Genomic DNA, 15,627 nt, shown 5'->3' on the forward strand with positions numbered 1-15,627 from the left:
AACTTAAATTCATTTATTCTCTCTCTTTGTCTCTCTCTCTTATATATATGTGTGTGTGTGTATATATATATATATATAAATATATAAGTAAAATATAAATAAAATAAATATATATGTATATTATATATATGTGTGTGTGTGTGTGTGTATATATATATATATATATATATATATAAATTCTATTTAGATCAGTAAGTACTATGAATTTCCCAGTATATGCCAAATATTGTGCCAGCACTGAAAACATGGCAATTATAGGCCACAGACTCTGCTCTTAAAAGGTTGTGGGGAGACATTAGATCAACAATTGAGGGAGTGGTGGATGGAGAACAGATGGAAAGTCTCATAGAGGAGGAAGTGGTAAGTGTGGTCAAGTCTCTGCCAGGATGGGATGGTGGCTTTTCACTAAAGGCTCATTTATGAGCATGACAAAAAAAATTGCAATTTGACTTAGGTGAGAAAAAGGAATTCCATTTTTTCTCTTCTTTTTCAACTTTTACACTGTTTCTTTAATTCTTCCAATGTGATTTTGGATCTGGTAAAAGGAGATGGAGATAAAGATTGAAACTATGTTTACAATAAAGAAAATGATTTGTTGTCTCATATTCAAGACAGCAAAAATTTAAGAACTCTGTCTTATTTGAACTTCTGACAGGTTTTCCTCTGTAAGAGCAGGTTCTAAATCAGTAAGCAAAAGCGTTAGGATTGGTTCTGTAGAGTTCCTTGACTTTATTTTCCATTGCAAAATTTATCACTACCTGATATTGTATTATATGTTTTACTTGTTTGATAACTCTCCTGCCCTAACTAGAATGTAAGCTGGGGATATGAAGATAGGGAGATTTTTCTTTCTCGTTTCACTGCTCTATCCCCAGTACCTATCTGATAGTACTATCTCAGTACCTATATGGCATTCAAAGCATGTCAGTGAATACATGCATGAATGAGGTAAAGTGTTCTGAAAATTAGTTCTGATAGACAGAGGGAAGAATGAAGAGTACAAGAATAACAAGCCCCTAAGTAGAGAAGGGGAATGAATTTCAGGGTGTCAGTGAAGACTAGGAAGGGTCAAAGAAGGCTTTTATGTCAAAGTTGATACTGATTGTCCATTTGCATGCATTAGAACTTACCCAAACTCCATTTAACCTTGATGGTGGCTCTAAATTCAGAACAAATGAATATCAGAGATTCCCAACAACCCAAAGAAGCAACTGCACATGGCTAATTTGTTAAGAGTATTTGGATAGACTGTTTCCACAGACAATAAGATAAATGTGCAATCCTAACAGACATCTTCTTTCTTTACCTGATACAGAACATTAACCCGAAGAGAAGAAACATATTTTTCCTATGTGTGACAGTTTACATTCTCTTATTCTTCTGAAACTGTTGTTTTTTAGGAGCAATGCACAACTGTAGCTCTCTCTATATTTTACTCCTTACTAAGTTATTAAAAAAGCGTAGCATGTACCCTCGAGGCATAACAGATAAGCACAACTTGTTTAGAGCTTAGTGTGAAGGGAATATGAATGAAGCTGAATCCTGACTATCAAGGTATTAATCATATTCTCTTATCTGTACAAAATTTCATAATAACTTAAAAAAGGAAAAAGGAAAAAGTAATAACTATAATATAGGCACATAAGTATAGTAACTGTTTTATTAATGAAGTAATCAAACATTAGATTTAGGCAATAGAACACTAATAATAGTGTTATAACTTTTTAACAAGTAGAGTTACCTGCTCATGTTGGTATTTCAGAAAACTAATTTTGGGGGCAGTTTAAAAGAAAAGTCAGCATAAGGAAAAACTAGAAACAAGGAGAGGAGTTCGGAAGATGTAGTTGCGTGCATGAGGAGGACTGTCTGCCCCTGACCAATGACAGAGAGATCTAAAGCACCCAGTGACCTACTGGGTATGGAGACAGAGGGGGTATCTTGGATCAGGTGGAAGTTTCGATCTTAAGTTACTTTGTGAATGGTGATCTTGTTTACTGAGATTTGAAGTACTAGAGTCAAGGAAACATGATTTTTACTTTGAACATTTTGACTTTGAGATACATGTGGGATAACTGTATGGAAAATCTGGGAGATGGTCTGAAAGGTTAATATAAAGCCCAGAAGAGGGCTGGAGCCCAAAATTTAGAAATCATGGGTTTATAGGTGAATCTTTGTAGACGAGGGAGATTTTCCAGATGGAACATGTGTGAGGAGGAAAGGAGCAAAGGGTTAATCCAAGCTACAAATTTAATGGAATTTGTATGAACACTTGAAAGATAGACATAACCCTGGTTATGAATCTTTAATATGTTTAAAGATGATGAAAAACAGCTGATGAGTGTAGAGCCAATCCATGCCGATATTTTGTTGGAAACTTACAAGAGGAAGATTGCTGATGAAGGAAGACTTTTTCTGGCTGAATTTCAGGTGTGTGCTTCTCTTGATATATGATGAGAAATTTACTCAATTGTTAAGATCATTCCATTTTAAATGTATTATGTAACTATTTGCCTTTGTAGTTTATCCCACGTAATACTGCAGCATAGTCAAAGCAGAGATTATTAAGATATTTATAGAACAGAAGAGATACTTATAGTCATGAAGCAAGTGAACATTTCAAAATAATTCTTCATTGTATCATTATCAGTTTTGAGGTTGTGACACAAAACATATTTGGTCAGTTTTGTACTTATAGTCTAGGTAAATATCCAAGTGTGTGTTTTTAAATGAATTTTACAGTGGTAATTAATTCTGAATTTACTCTCACTTGTGGGTTTTATTCTCAAAGTAGCCAGGCCAACATTCATTTTTTAGGTTTTTTTTTTTTTTTTTTGCATAATTTCTAACAATGTTAATTTCAATTACACGACACAGCTTGCTTATCAGCATAAAGGAAATACATTATAGGATGTTTCCTTTGCTCAAAATGACAAATGGCAAGGGGAAAATTATTTTCCTTGAATCTTCTGTGACTCAAAGTATCTTTGTCTTTCAGAGCATTCCACGGGTATTCAGCAAGTTTTCTATCAAGGATGCTCGAAAACCCTTTAACCAGAATAAAAACCGTTATGTTGACATCCTTCCTTGTACGTACTCATTGAGAATTGGATTTCCATATATTTAGGCTATTTAATTATTCATTATTTCATTTATTTATATTTCTTTTCTTTGAACAGATGATTATAACCGTGTTGAACTCTCTGATATAAATGGAGATGCGGGGTCAAATTATATAAATGCCAGCTATATTGATGTGAGTCAAAATGCATAACTGCCAGATTAATTTATATCTTTGTTATTTTGTCATTGACCATTTTCATTTTTCTTGTATCTATGCATTCTGTTCAGTTCCTTCTTTATCATGGCAAAGCTTCAGAAATATTATTAGAAATAGTTTGAAGTAAACCCCTAATGTCGCTGAGATAAACAGTAAAATCATTAATAACCACAAGTATAGTTATTATTTGTTATTGGTACTAGGTATTTTATAGAATTTTTTCTACAAAAAAGATGATACTAATAATTAAAATATTCTGGTACCTACTATGTGCTGGATATTAGACTAAATGATCTATGTATATATTGCTCATGAGAGCCCCACATTTGCCCTGGCCATGTGTACCATTCATGCTCACTGTAGAGGTGAGAGGTGAGGACTGGGAGGCTCTGGGGAAGTCGTTGTCCTTGCCCTTGTTCAGTTAGTAAAAGGTTGACTTGGGATTCAAACCCAGGTCTGCCTGACTCCAAACTATGATGCTTCAGTTGTATCACATTTCATGTCAGCAGAGATGTTCTTCATTGACCCGGCTCATGTGTTCATTGTATTTACCCAAAGCCAAATACTGCATGTGGTTAATGTATCCATAATATTTAAAAATGTTATTTATTATATAATTGTTGAATAAATAATGTACCACACAATTTTTTTTTAAAAATTAAGTGGTGTAACAATAGAGAGAGACTGAAAAAATTCTCCTTCCACACAATCCACCATTTGCCCCATGTCTCCGTTTACCAGAACATGTAACCTTTACGTTGTTTCTTATTGATCCAGCCAGTTTCTTTATAAACAAGAGAATGCCAACTTTTTTTATCCTCTTCTTTATCTAAAAATGTTAACATAATATTCATATTGTTCTGTCATGCTTTATATATATATGTAAGATTTATATATGTGTATATGTATATACATATATCTATGTGTGTGTATGTGTGTGTGTGTGTGTACACAGAAAAAAATTATATATATATCACTACAAGAAAAGGGATTGACAAATTTTTTCTGTAAGGGGCCTAACAACAAATATTTTGGGTTTTCAGGACATAGCACTTCTGTCACAATTACTTAGATCTGAAGTTTAATGGCCACATCCAGAGATAATACACAATGTGAATGCATTCAATTTCTTTTCTTTTTTTTTTTTTTTTCCAAAATCAGACACAGGGCACTTGGGTGGCTCAGTGGGTTAAGCCTCTGCCTTTGGCTCAGGTCATGATCTCCGGGTCCTGGGATTGAGCCCCATATTGGGCTCAGTGGGGAGCCTGCTTCCTCCTCTCTCTCCTCTCTCCTCTCTCTGCCTTTCTGCCTACTTGTGATCTCTCTCTCTCTCCAACAAATAAATAAATAAAACCTTAAAAAAAAATCAGACACAAGTTGTAGCTTGCTGACCCTGGACATAGAGTATTTCTATACCTTTCTCTCAGATTTTATAAGACATTCATGGTTATACCTGAATTGTGATTTAGTTAATCATTTCCTATATTAATGGACATTAAATGCCTTTTCTAATCTTCTGCTTTTACAAACAATGTTTCAATGAATAATCTTGACTTATTATTTTACACTGGGCTTTAGTATATATAGGATAAATTCCTAAAAGAAGAATTTCTAGGTCAGAGAGAATATGCATTTGAAATTTTAAAAGACATTTCCATATGGTCCTCCACTAGCATTGTACCAATTTACATTCCACCAGCAGTGTATGAAGAGGGCTTATTTCCACAGACCGCCAAAAGAGTAATCAACAAAAAATTGTTTTGACAGTCAAATGGTTGACAAAGTGTATATCATGCTACTCTCTATGCTGGTTTATGAGGTAATTCACAAACTTTTCTTAAAGAAAAAAAATTGAAATTGAAGTTTGTTTTGATCTACGTGAATATATAAACTTTCAGTGGAATAGGTAAAATGGTCAAAACATATTTATTTACTTATTCACATGATGTGTTAGTTTCCTAGGGCTGACATAACAAAACACCACAAACTGGGTGGCCTAAAACAACATAGATTTATTCTCTCAAAGTTCTGGAGGCAAGAAGTCTGAAATCCAGGTGTCAGCAGAGCCATGCTCCCTCCGTAGGATCTGAGGGAAACCCTCCCTTGCCTCTTCTAGCTTCTAGTAGCTCCTGACAATCCTTGGCCTTCATTGGCTCACAGCTGTTATCACCCTAATCTGTGCTTCCATCATCACATGACCTTCTTTCCTGTGTGATTCTACATCACTATGCCCCCTTTCTCTCATAAAGACACCAGTCATTAGAATGAGAGCCCATCTTCAGTCCGTAGAACCTCATCTTCCACAAAGATCTTCTTTGCAAATGAAATAATATTTTGACATTCTGACTGGATATGAGGTTTTGAAGAATGCTATTCAATCCTCTACACACAGATAATGTAAAATTACAGCAAAACTTTAAAATTTTGGATCATCTATGAAACATGCACCTTCACCATTTTTGCAAGTAGAAGCAGAGCTGGGACTTATCTTCTCAGGCATTCTGTCCCTAGAGTTGGCACTCTAACCAATACATATATCCTGCCTCCCATCCACTTTGTTTAATACATGACAATTTTATATCCTTGCTTACTGTTGTCTCTGCAAGTTCGATCCCAAGCAACAAATACCTCTTCCATCAACATATACTCATGATATCCACAATAAAATTTCTTACTTTATTCCTTTTTAATATGATCAACAAAAGACTTATTTATAATAATGAGCAACACTTACAAATGTGAGGTCATAGTCTAAAGATAATTATGAGTACTGCATCATAATTTTGACCTCTATTTTAACTGATTCTGTAAGTAACTTCTGTAGGCTTTCACAACTATCACTGATTAACTTTATTTCAGTACATAGTGTTTCTTTCACATTGTTTTTGGAAGAAAATTGAGAACAGATTTTATAAGAATTTATCTGGTCTCTGAAAAAAAAAACTTATAATCTCTATTCAAATATCTATGGTAATTATGGTATTGAATTAATACTTATTTTTCTCCACCAGAGCTGGGAGCTCCCAAAAAGCATGTCTTCAGCTTTTGGATAGTTACTTGACATATTGTAGTCCCTCAATAAATAAGTGTTAAATAAGTTAATATACGACTAACACTATGTCATGAGATAGATGTTTCAAGAAGTTATTGACTTCATCCCGAATTTTTGTGGCCTATGTAACCATATTTCATCGAATGGGCAAAGGTTATCTCTCTGAAGGCTTCTCTGATTGCTGAGGTAAATTTAAGGAATACAGGATAATGTGGAAGAAATTAGCACAATATCTTATCTGCCTCCGTACTCCTTCTTTACTTTGGTAATAGGAGTGGAAAAAGCAGATATGTAGGTAATGAAATGAAAGTTATTGTATCTTTTATCTACAATGGCAGAGAAGGAGTCTAGGGAATCTGCGGTCTATCCCAGCACCAGTTAAAAGGTAGAAATGTGGGGATCATCTCAGAATGATTTATTGAAAGAAATTGAGTAAAAATCCCAAAAATAAATATACGGCTTGTACGAAGGTTTAAATTTTAACAGATGGTTTTGTAAGAGTTGGCAGAACATAAAATATAAGAATGTCTGGATTACTTTTATAAATTGCTGCACTACCCCAGATGAGGATGAAATCTGATTTCTAAAATTGTTTTGGGTATATGGGAAAGACACATGAAAGCCATGAATATGGTTTGTAAATGCTAACATGTTTGGCACACTTTAATGGGTGATCACGAGTTAATAAAATCCCCCCTTATAATTTGAAAATGTCCAGAAAAATCCACAACCAAGAAATGGTGGCTCTAAATCAACCTCCTTTAACTCACAATTTTGCAGGTAAATGAGTAATTGAGGGTTCACTAAATGATATACCTTTGTATGTGTTTTAAACAGGGCTTCAAAGAACCCAGAAAATACATTGCTGCACAAGGTAATTTACCTGATATTCTAACATTCTTTTTGAAAAATTGTTTCATAGTTCTTTTATCAGAAGATATTTATCAGTTAGTATTTATTTACCTCCTAGGTCCCAGGGATGAAACTGTTGATGATTTCTGGAGGATGATCTGGGAACAGAAAGCCACGGTTATTGTCATGGTCACTCGATGTGAAGAAGGAAACAGGGTAAATGACATAGGATGAAGATGCGGGTTAGGAAAAGAGCATGTTGAATCACATTTCAAAATACAAAACAAAACACACATATTGCTTGATGACAAAAACATTTCTCTATTTTAATCAGTGTAACACTTGACTTAAATGTTTCATACATGTAGAAAAATAAAATATGTACATACCTAAATATATGTATATATGAATGAAGTTTAAGTGTTTGTGGTTAATTGCTGGCCTTACATCTGATTCCCATTTCTTTGCAGTATTGTTATGAGTTTAGTGCATTGTTATGAGTTTAGTGCATTTCAATGTGCTGATTTCACAAACACTCATGAATACTTAAAACAAGACTGTCCTTGGGCAGATAGGTGGTAATTCATGTAATAGGACTTTAGGAAGCGTGTAAACCTCCCTACCCTGCAGCCTAAAATTAACTGCATGCAACCACATCATTTCTGCTGACAACTGAGCCCATCCTCTTTTAATATGCAGCTAAGCCTAGGAAGAGCATCCTTCTGCTAGGTAGCATGGAGAAATCTTTCAGGACATGTTGTTAATGGGAAATGAAATACTTTTCAAACATCACAGCTTGAGGTGTATATGTGCTTGAAGAAGAATACACAAATGTTGTGAGACTTTCAGAGGAATATTTTTTGTGTTTTTAATTTCAATAAACAAATTTGTTTAAATGAAAAACCAAAATTATTAATATTTTTTGAAATATAGAACAAGTGTGCAGAATACTGGCCATCAATGGAAGAGGGCACACGGGCTTTTGGAGATGTCATTGTAAAGATCACCGAGCACAAAAGATGTCCAGATTATATCATTCAGAAGTTAAACATTACAAATGTGAGTTTGTTTTATTACATGATTTTTATTTTCATATAGGTTGTCTAAAAATGCAATTATGGAATGAAATTAAATGCAATCTATTTAAATTATAATCTTATCTAAATTATAATCTATCTAAGAAAAACTATTTCAACAAACTACAGGAGGAGGGGTTGCCTTAGAACAATAACACAAGCCAAAAGGGTCAAGTTAAATGACTGGAGAAAGTAGTATTTGTCCAAGTCATATCAAAAGTATCTGTAGGGGCACCTGAGGGGCTCAGTTGGTTAAGTGTTCAACTCTTGATTTTGGTTCAGGTCATGGTCTCAGGGTTATGGGATCAAACCCCTGTGTTGGGCTCCATGCTAGTCACATTCTCTCTTCCTCTTCCTCCCATCCCAGTCTCCCACTCAAATATATATAGTAATGTTGTGACTCTTGACATAAAGAGAAGATCTCATTAATTGTGTTGAATAAGTGATTGGATTATTGAATGAATGATAAAATGGCCCTTTTCTCAATGGGTCTATTACCATTACCATTATAGAAAGAATACTTAACCAAATGGCACAATTAGAGAGCTCTCTCTGCCCATGGATCCTGGCCTTGTACTTTAATAAAATTACCTTTTTGCACCAACCCCCCCCCAAAAAAAACAAAACAAACCCAAAAAGAAAAACAAAAAGCAAATGGCACAATTAGAGACTACTGTAAGAAATACAAAGTTCTGGGGCACCAGGGTGGCTCACTGGGTTAAGCCTCTGTTTTCCTCTCAGGTCATGATCTCAGAGTCCTGGGATCAAGCCTCACATTGGACTCTGCTCAGCGGGGATCCTGCTTCTCCGCACCCCCCAACCTCTGCCTGTCGCTCTGCCTACTTGTGATCTCTGCCTGTCAAATAAATTAATAAAATCTTCTAAAAAAAAGAAATACAAAGTTCTAACTATGTAGCAAAGATAAAATGTTTAGTTTGGAAAAGAAAATTGTCACTGTGGCCTTAGATAATAGTTAAAATGGAGGTCCTCACACATGTTATAGGATTCCGAGTTTTTTGTTTTTTTTTGGAGTTTTTGTATTATTATTATTTTTTTTAATTTATTTTTTAAGTAGGCTTCATTCCCAGCATGGAGCCCAATATGGGGCTTGAACCCACCAACCACCCTGGGATCAAGACCTGAGCTGAGATCAGGAGTTCGACACTCAACTGGCTGAGCCACCCAGGCATCCCCTAGCATTCCATTTTTATGAAGAGTCCAGAATAGGCAAATTTATGGAGACAGAACGTTGATTAGGATTGCTTGAAACTGAGGCAGGGGAGAAGCAGGAGGAGGGATGACTGCTAATCAGTAAGGGTTTCTTTGGGGAGCTAATGAAAATGTCTTGTAATTAGCTAGTGGTAGGATTTTACAACTCTGAGAATATAATAAAACATTTTTTCATTTAAATGAATGAATTTTATGGCATGTGAATATATTTTAAAGAGGGATAAAGACGCAAAACATACCCCTACCACTTGTGTATTTCTTCCAAGGCTTTCATAGGCTCCCATGGCATTACTAACTACTGTAACCACAGAGGGCTGTGGGGCAATGGTTCCACCACCAATAGTTCATGGTAAAATACATGAAGGACTTAGGCATGAGACCCCCAGTCCATATATATGGGTCATATGTAGATCAGGTTACATCGATTGGTCTCATTATTATCCTTAATTAATATAATTATTTCCTACCAGAAGATTACAACCAACCAAGTTTTATTGTTTCTTCTGCTATCTAAATGTAGGTGGTTCTTCTTCGTACCAGCTCAGGGAAGTATGAATTATTCATCTTGTAGGGGTTATCTTGAAGTTGGGACAAATATGAGCCATAGTCTGGGGCTGACTTTCCTCAGTTGTCTCCCCACAGTCTGAGCTAACATTTCTAATATAAGATGCCTACAAAACATAGCATTAACCAAATAATTTATCAGACCTTCTTCACGTGAAGAAAATTTACTGGTCTACCAAACAGAATTATTTCAGCCGTGAGAATGGCCTTTGCTTTATATCTTTTTCTACCCACCCACACCCCCATTTTTGGTGCATGCGTGTGTTTCTGTTGTTTGTTTCTGGCATGGCAGCATGGACGTTCCTAGCAGCCTCAGCTCACTTACCACAGCTTACTACCTTCCTGGTAAGTCATTGCTTACGGTTAGTGCTTGCCAACCCTGCATGACGTCTCAATGGCTGGTTATCCATTGGAAAGGAAAATGTCACCATGGTTGAAAAAACTTACATGAGGAGTTCTTGGTCCCGCCCCTCCTTCTACTTATTTGTCAGGTAGTTTGCTTTAAAAAAAAAAAAAAAAAAATCTTAAAGAAAATATCTTTTGCTTAGAAAAAAGAGAAAGCCACGGGAAGAGAGGTGACTCACATTCAGTTCACCAGCTGGCCGGACCATGGGGTGCCTGAAGACCCGCACCTGCTCCTCAAGCTGCGAAGGAGAGTGAACGCTTTCAGCAACTTCTTCAGCGGCCCCATTGTGGTGCACTGCAGGTAAATGGAGCCCCACGGCAGGTGCCAGAGCTATCCCAGTCCTCGCCTTGAGGCTGGTAGGGACATCCTTCCCTTTGGCAGTTGCTGCTTTGGGCAACAGTCTGTGAGGAGAAACTTAGGTTCTTTCCTCTGCTTCACCCCGTCAGCTTTTCCATTCACTTCCCTGCCATGATCACGCCTTCACTTTGTTTGTTTGCTTTGTCAGTGCTGGTGTTGGACGCACGGGCACTTATATTGGAATTGATGCCATGCTAGAAGGTCTGGAAGCAGAAAACAAAGTAGATGTTTATGGTTATGTCGTCAAGCTACGGCGACAGAGATGCCTGATGGTTCAAGTGGAGGTATGAGCCAACCTTCAACCCCAAATATCCCTTTTGCTTTTTGATGGAAATTTTCCCGTGGGGGAAACAGTGATCTTAAAAGAAATCCTGAGTCTTCGAAATTTTAAACAGTGGGTGAAAACAGTTTTCTTTTAATTTCTTGAAAACTATATCAATTGGTAAGCACCCATTAGAAGTATTTTGCATTAGTGTCTAAAAAGTACGGTAGAAGAAGGATGATTCTAAAATATATAAACAAACACATACATAAATAATAAATGCCATTTACAGGTGTCAGAAAGGAAAAAAGAATAAATAAAACACTGAAAACCAGTTTGGCAGAATCTCATAAAATTAATACCAGGGAGGACAATATAGTATAGTGATTAGAGCCCAGATTTTGGACCTACACTTCCAAGGTTCATATCTTGCCTTTAATTCTTAACATTGTATATCCTTTCACAAGTTTTTAATATTTCTGTGCCTTTGTTAAGTCATGTATAAAGTGGAGGTAATGACCTATTTACTCTATGGAATTTTGATGAAAAGGTATTCTAAGGAAAGTATGTAGGCAAGTCCCCGGGACATGTATGTAGCCAGTAATTGTAAGTGATGGTTATTATTGAAAATGTCTGCACTTGACCCAGCAATTCCGCATGTATGTTTATGCCCAAGAGAAGCACCTGCAAATGTGCACAGTTAGAAACGTGTGCAAGAATGTTCATTGAATTAAACATTGATAGAATAACCAAAAAAAAAAAAAAGAAAGAAAGAAAAAGAACGAGAGAGAGAAAGAAAGAAGGAGAGAGAGAAAGAAGGAAAAAAAAAAGAAAAGAAAAGACAAGACTTTATTCATATTTATGGAGAAAGAGGGGAAAATGTAGACATACAGATGCCCTACAATGCATGCTATGCAGTTGAAAGGAATAATCTTGGTCTGTATCCATCCATGTGGTTAGATGCTCAGATTAAAACCATGAGTGAATAAAATCACTGAATGAAACATGTAAGATAAAATGTATAGAATTTTAAAGAAGCACACAAAAATGTACAATGTTTATAGATACATAAATATAAGTGCAGAAGTATAAAGATAGATTGTCAACCAGGAAAAAAATATTATTTCCTATGGAAAAAGTAAATGGGGTAAAAGGATACATTCAAAGTAGGGCGCCGGAGTTAGTGGTTAAAGAGGCTTGAACTTTATCAAAAATATGTCATTTATTTAAAAATAGTGGATTCAAATATGATAAAAAGTTTGGAGTTGTTAAATGTTGATTTGGCATAGTGCTTTTTTTTAAAAATAATTTTCTCTATTTTAAATGATTCTAGGAAACTCTTTTTAAAAAATGTGTTCTAGGGAATATCAACTGGTGTTCTTTTCCTCTTAAGTACAGTGCAAAATTTATTATAGTTTTATATATTAGTGAATTGAGTTGATGGATCAATAATAATTACTGAAGGAAGTAACAGACAATGCTTTCTGATTTTTAGAAATAAAATAAAAGTCATGCACTATATAGTAGATATTTAATCTATTTAGCAAGCTATTTTTTCCTGGGAAAAAAACTGTCATGGAATTTGCCCACATTCTAGACAACTGTGAGAGCCAAATTCCACAATATTCAAATGTTATAGGTATCAGTTTTCTTTTGCACACATTGTCCCAATATGAGGAAAGTTATGGAGATGTATAATTTATTTAAATGTGATTTATAGGACTGTAAGTTATCAGTTAATTATCTATATTTTTCTTTGGAATTGTAGGCACAGTATATCCTGATCCATCAGGCCCTGGTGGAATACAATCAATTTGGGGAAACAGAAGTGAGTTTGTCTGAATTACACCCATATCTATTTAACATGAAGAAAAGAGATCCACCCAGTGAGCCATCTCCACTAGAGGCTGAATTCCAGGTAATAATAGTGATAACAATAATAATAACTATGGATAACTTTCACTGAGGGCTATTTTCTAGCGCTGCGCTTTACGTTTGACATGGTTCTTGAATTTGGGCCTTCCCACAACCAATGAAGCACAGATGAGGAAACTAAGACATAGAGAGTTTAAGAGAAATGCCCGAAAGTGAAAAGCTCTTACAAAAGAAACTTGTTTAAACCTAGAAATGTGTCTACAGCCCACACTTTTAACAATTTCTCATTAAGGTGGTATAAAGTAGAGTGTCAAAATAATAGATAGTATATACGTACAAAATTGGTCTGCCAAAGGCAATGTAGCATCTCACCTTTTAAAACTACATATGGTTTTGGTTTGGAAAGGAAATAATTAGAGGAGTTTATGACTACTTAGGAAGTTTAACTGGCTGGAGCTGGTAGACAGAAACTAAAGGATAAATACATGTGTCCTAACCTATTTATTGGGCTATTACTTGGAAAGCTGGCTTAGGATATAGTTCACTCACTCAGAGAATTCTCACAGCTATCTCCAAATTGTTCAGTTGTCCAGAAAAAAAAAAAAAAAAAGTTTGCCACTTTTCTCTTATGATTTCCAGTTTACTGAAACATTCTGTAAACTACCAAACTGGCCAAACTGGAGAGTTTCACAAGACCAGGAATATGTTTTTAATCAGATGCAGAATTGTTTAATGTTTTGGTTCAAAATGAGGATGAGGTGTGGGGGAGGGGCTAGGTAGAGCATCCGATAATCAGCAGGTAACACAATCCCCTAGAACACCCAAGCATAGTGGAAGGACCAGCAGCCTGCCAGAGTAGTCTTGAGTGGAAGGATGTTTAATTGCTTTTTTCTTGCTCTTTTAGCTGACAGATCAAACACCTCTCAGTACACTAACTCTGCTAAACCATATACATATATGCTGTTTGGAAATATTTATAAATGTAATTTAAACATTCACATGTAAAGTCACTAAAAGAAAGAGTAAATTCTGTGACTGAACAAATATGATTAGGTTTTTGCCCTGTGTTGAGTACAGTTTTGGGTATAAGAGTCAGAGTGATTTGCAGTGGACATGGTGAGAGTGTGTAACCCAGGTCACAGCTAGTGACTATAACTTATAGAAATAGTGAAATTATTTCATTTAAGCATAAAGGAAGATAGGAAATGAGAGGAGAGATGTAGGTTACTTGCTAGATTTGGTGATAGGAAGTTAAGGTTGTTCTTGTCAATTGTCTTCTTTCTAAAGAGGGTATGAAGCAAGATCATCAGTTAAAAGTTTAGGGGGGCAGGAGTGAGTAGGGCAAAGAAACACTTATGCTTGAGGAAGGAGAAAGTAGATGGAACAGCTATGTCAAAGTAGGAAAGCCACATCCCTAGGGAAAGTAGTAGATTGATGGAAATTGTTACATCAATTTCAAATTTATGGTCATGAACTTAAAGAGAGTCCTTTGGTTTTATTGTTTTCTATAGAAACATTGAAAATAGGGGCTGTGTATACAGACAGTTGGGTTAAACCCATCTAGGATTTCTTGAAGTGACTATTTGAAAGTCAGAGGCAAAGTAATTGAGGGTGTTTGCAAATGTGTGATATAGTGGTGGATGATAAAGAGCAAATTGGCTGCAGAAGGACATGGGGCACTTAAGGACGGTGGTAAGGGTGGTATGTGGAAGATTTTGATAGAATTGCACAATGCTAGACTGAAGATACTAGAATAAATGACTAGGAAGAAAAGAGGTAATTTTCAATAATGAGATGATTGAAATTGTAATTTTTAAATGAATGCTTGAAATGAAACTTACAAAGGTAGAATGGGGAAAGTGGTTGGTAGAAGAGTGGAGGGAAAGGTCATAGGAGGTAAAAAAGCTAAGAAGAGACTAGAGCGTTGCATAGATCATCCTTGTCAATATTGAAGTAACCAAGAATGATGATAGACCTGGGAAGAAAAATGAGGCAAGTCTAAAACCAAATGAGAAGGAATGATTCAGGAATCAGTACTTGGAGCCTCTAACAAAGGTCAAAGCTATATGACATGGCATCAGGAAAATCGAAGTAGTTGGGCTTTCTGAAAGAGAAATGAGTAGAACTCATAAGGAGAAATGAGTAGATGAGGAGGAGAAATAAGTAGAAACACGTAGCAAAGACAGAACATATCTTTCCTTCAAGCTGTGATGTATGTGGGGAATTCAGTTTTTGTTTTTTTTTTCCAAAGACCTACTAATGCATTTTTGGTGGTGTTCTCAAGAGACGCTTGGGTTTCACCTGGTGCACCCCTCCTCCCCCAAGCATAAAAGGTGAAGGAACTGTTGGGAGAAAAGCATTAAGATGGATAGCAGTTTACTGATGACAGACCCTGAGTACCAGAGAGCAGAGAGGAAGACATTGACTGGTGAGATGTAAGAGACTGAGTTGTAATTTGAGAATAACGACTTAGACAATTATTTAGTAATAGAGCTCTAGCAGATATGGATGCACTGGGAAGCTGAGACTGAGGTGTAAAAAGCCCTTCATGTCTTAGATGAGGGTAAGCCATTAGTTTTATCTGTAATAGTGGGTATTGGCTAGAGGGCAGGGGCCACTGGGTGACCATTCTAACAGACAGAAAGTATGATGCTTTCCAAAGCATCAGCCTCCGTG

The 15,627-nt window shown here is 35.9% G+C and overlaps 1 protein-coding gene across 1 annotated transcript in view; it reads left to right on the forward strand.

Annotated features, from left to right (window-relative positions):
• Positions 1-15,627, forward strand: part of PTPRC (protein tyrosine phosphatase receptor type C) — a 124,323-nt gene that overhangs the window by 97,234 nt on the left and 11,462 nt on the right. The window contains exons 18-26 of the mRNA XM_032878072.1: positions 2,318-2,427; positions 2,996-3,086; positions 3,177-3,253; positions 7,167-7,203; positions 7,300-7,397; positions 8,115-8,240; positions 10,600-10,757; positions 10,963-11,098; positions 12,845-12,994. Coding sequence (XP_032733963.1) covers positions 2,318-2,427; positions 2,996-3,086; positions 3,177-3,253; positions 7,167-7,203; positions 7,300-7,397; positions 8,115-8,240; positions 10,600-10,757; positions 10,963-11,098; positions 12,845-12,994 — 983 coding nt within the window. The remainder of the gene's footprint in view (positions 1-2,317; positions 2,428-2,995; positions 3,087-3,176; positions 3,254-7,166; positions 7,204-7,299; positions 7,398-8,114; positions 8,241-10,599; positions 10,758-10,962; positions 11,099-12,844; positions 12,995-15,627) is intronic.

Source organism: Lontra canadensis, unplaced genomic scaffold (assembly GCF_010015895.1).
Source record: "Lontra canadensis isolate GAN:19392208 unplaced genomic scaffold, GSC_riverotter_1.0 scaffold63, whole genome shotgun sequence".
Lineage (NCBI taxonomy): Eukaryota > Metazoa > Chordata > Mammalia > Carnivora > Mustelidae > Lontra > Lontra canadensis.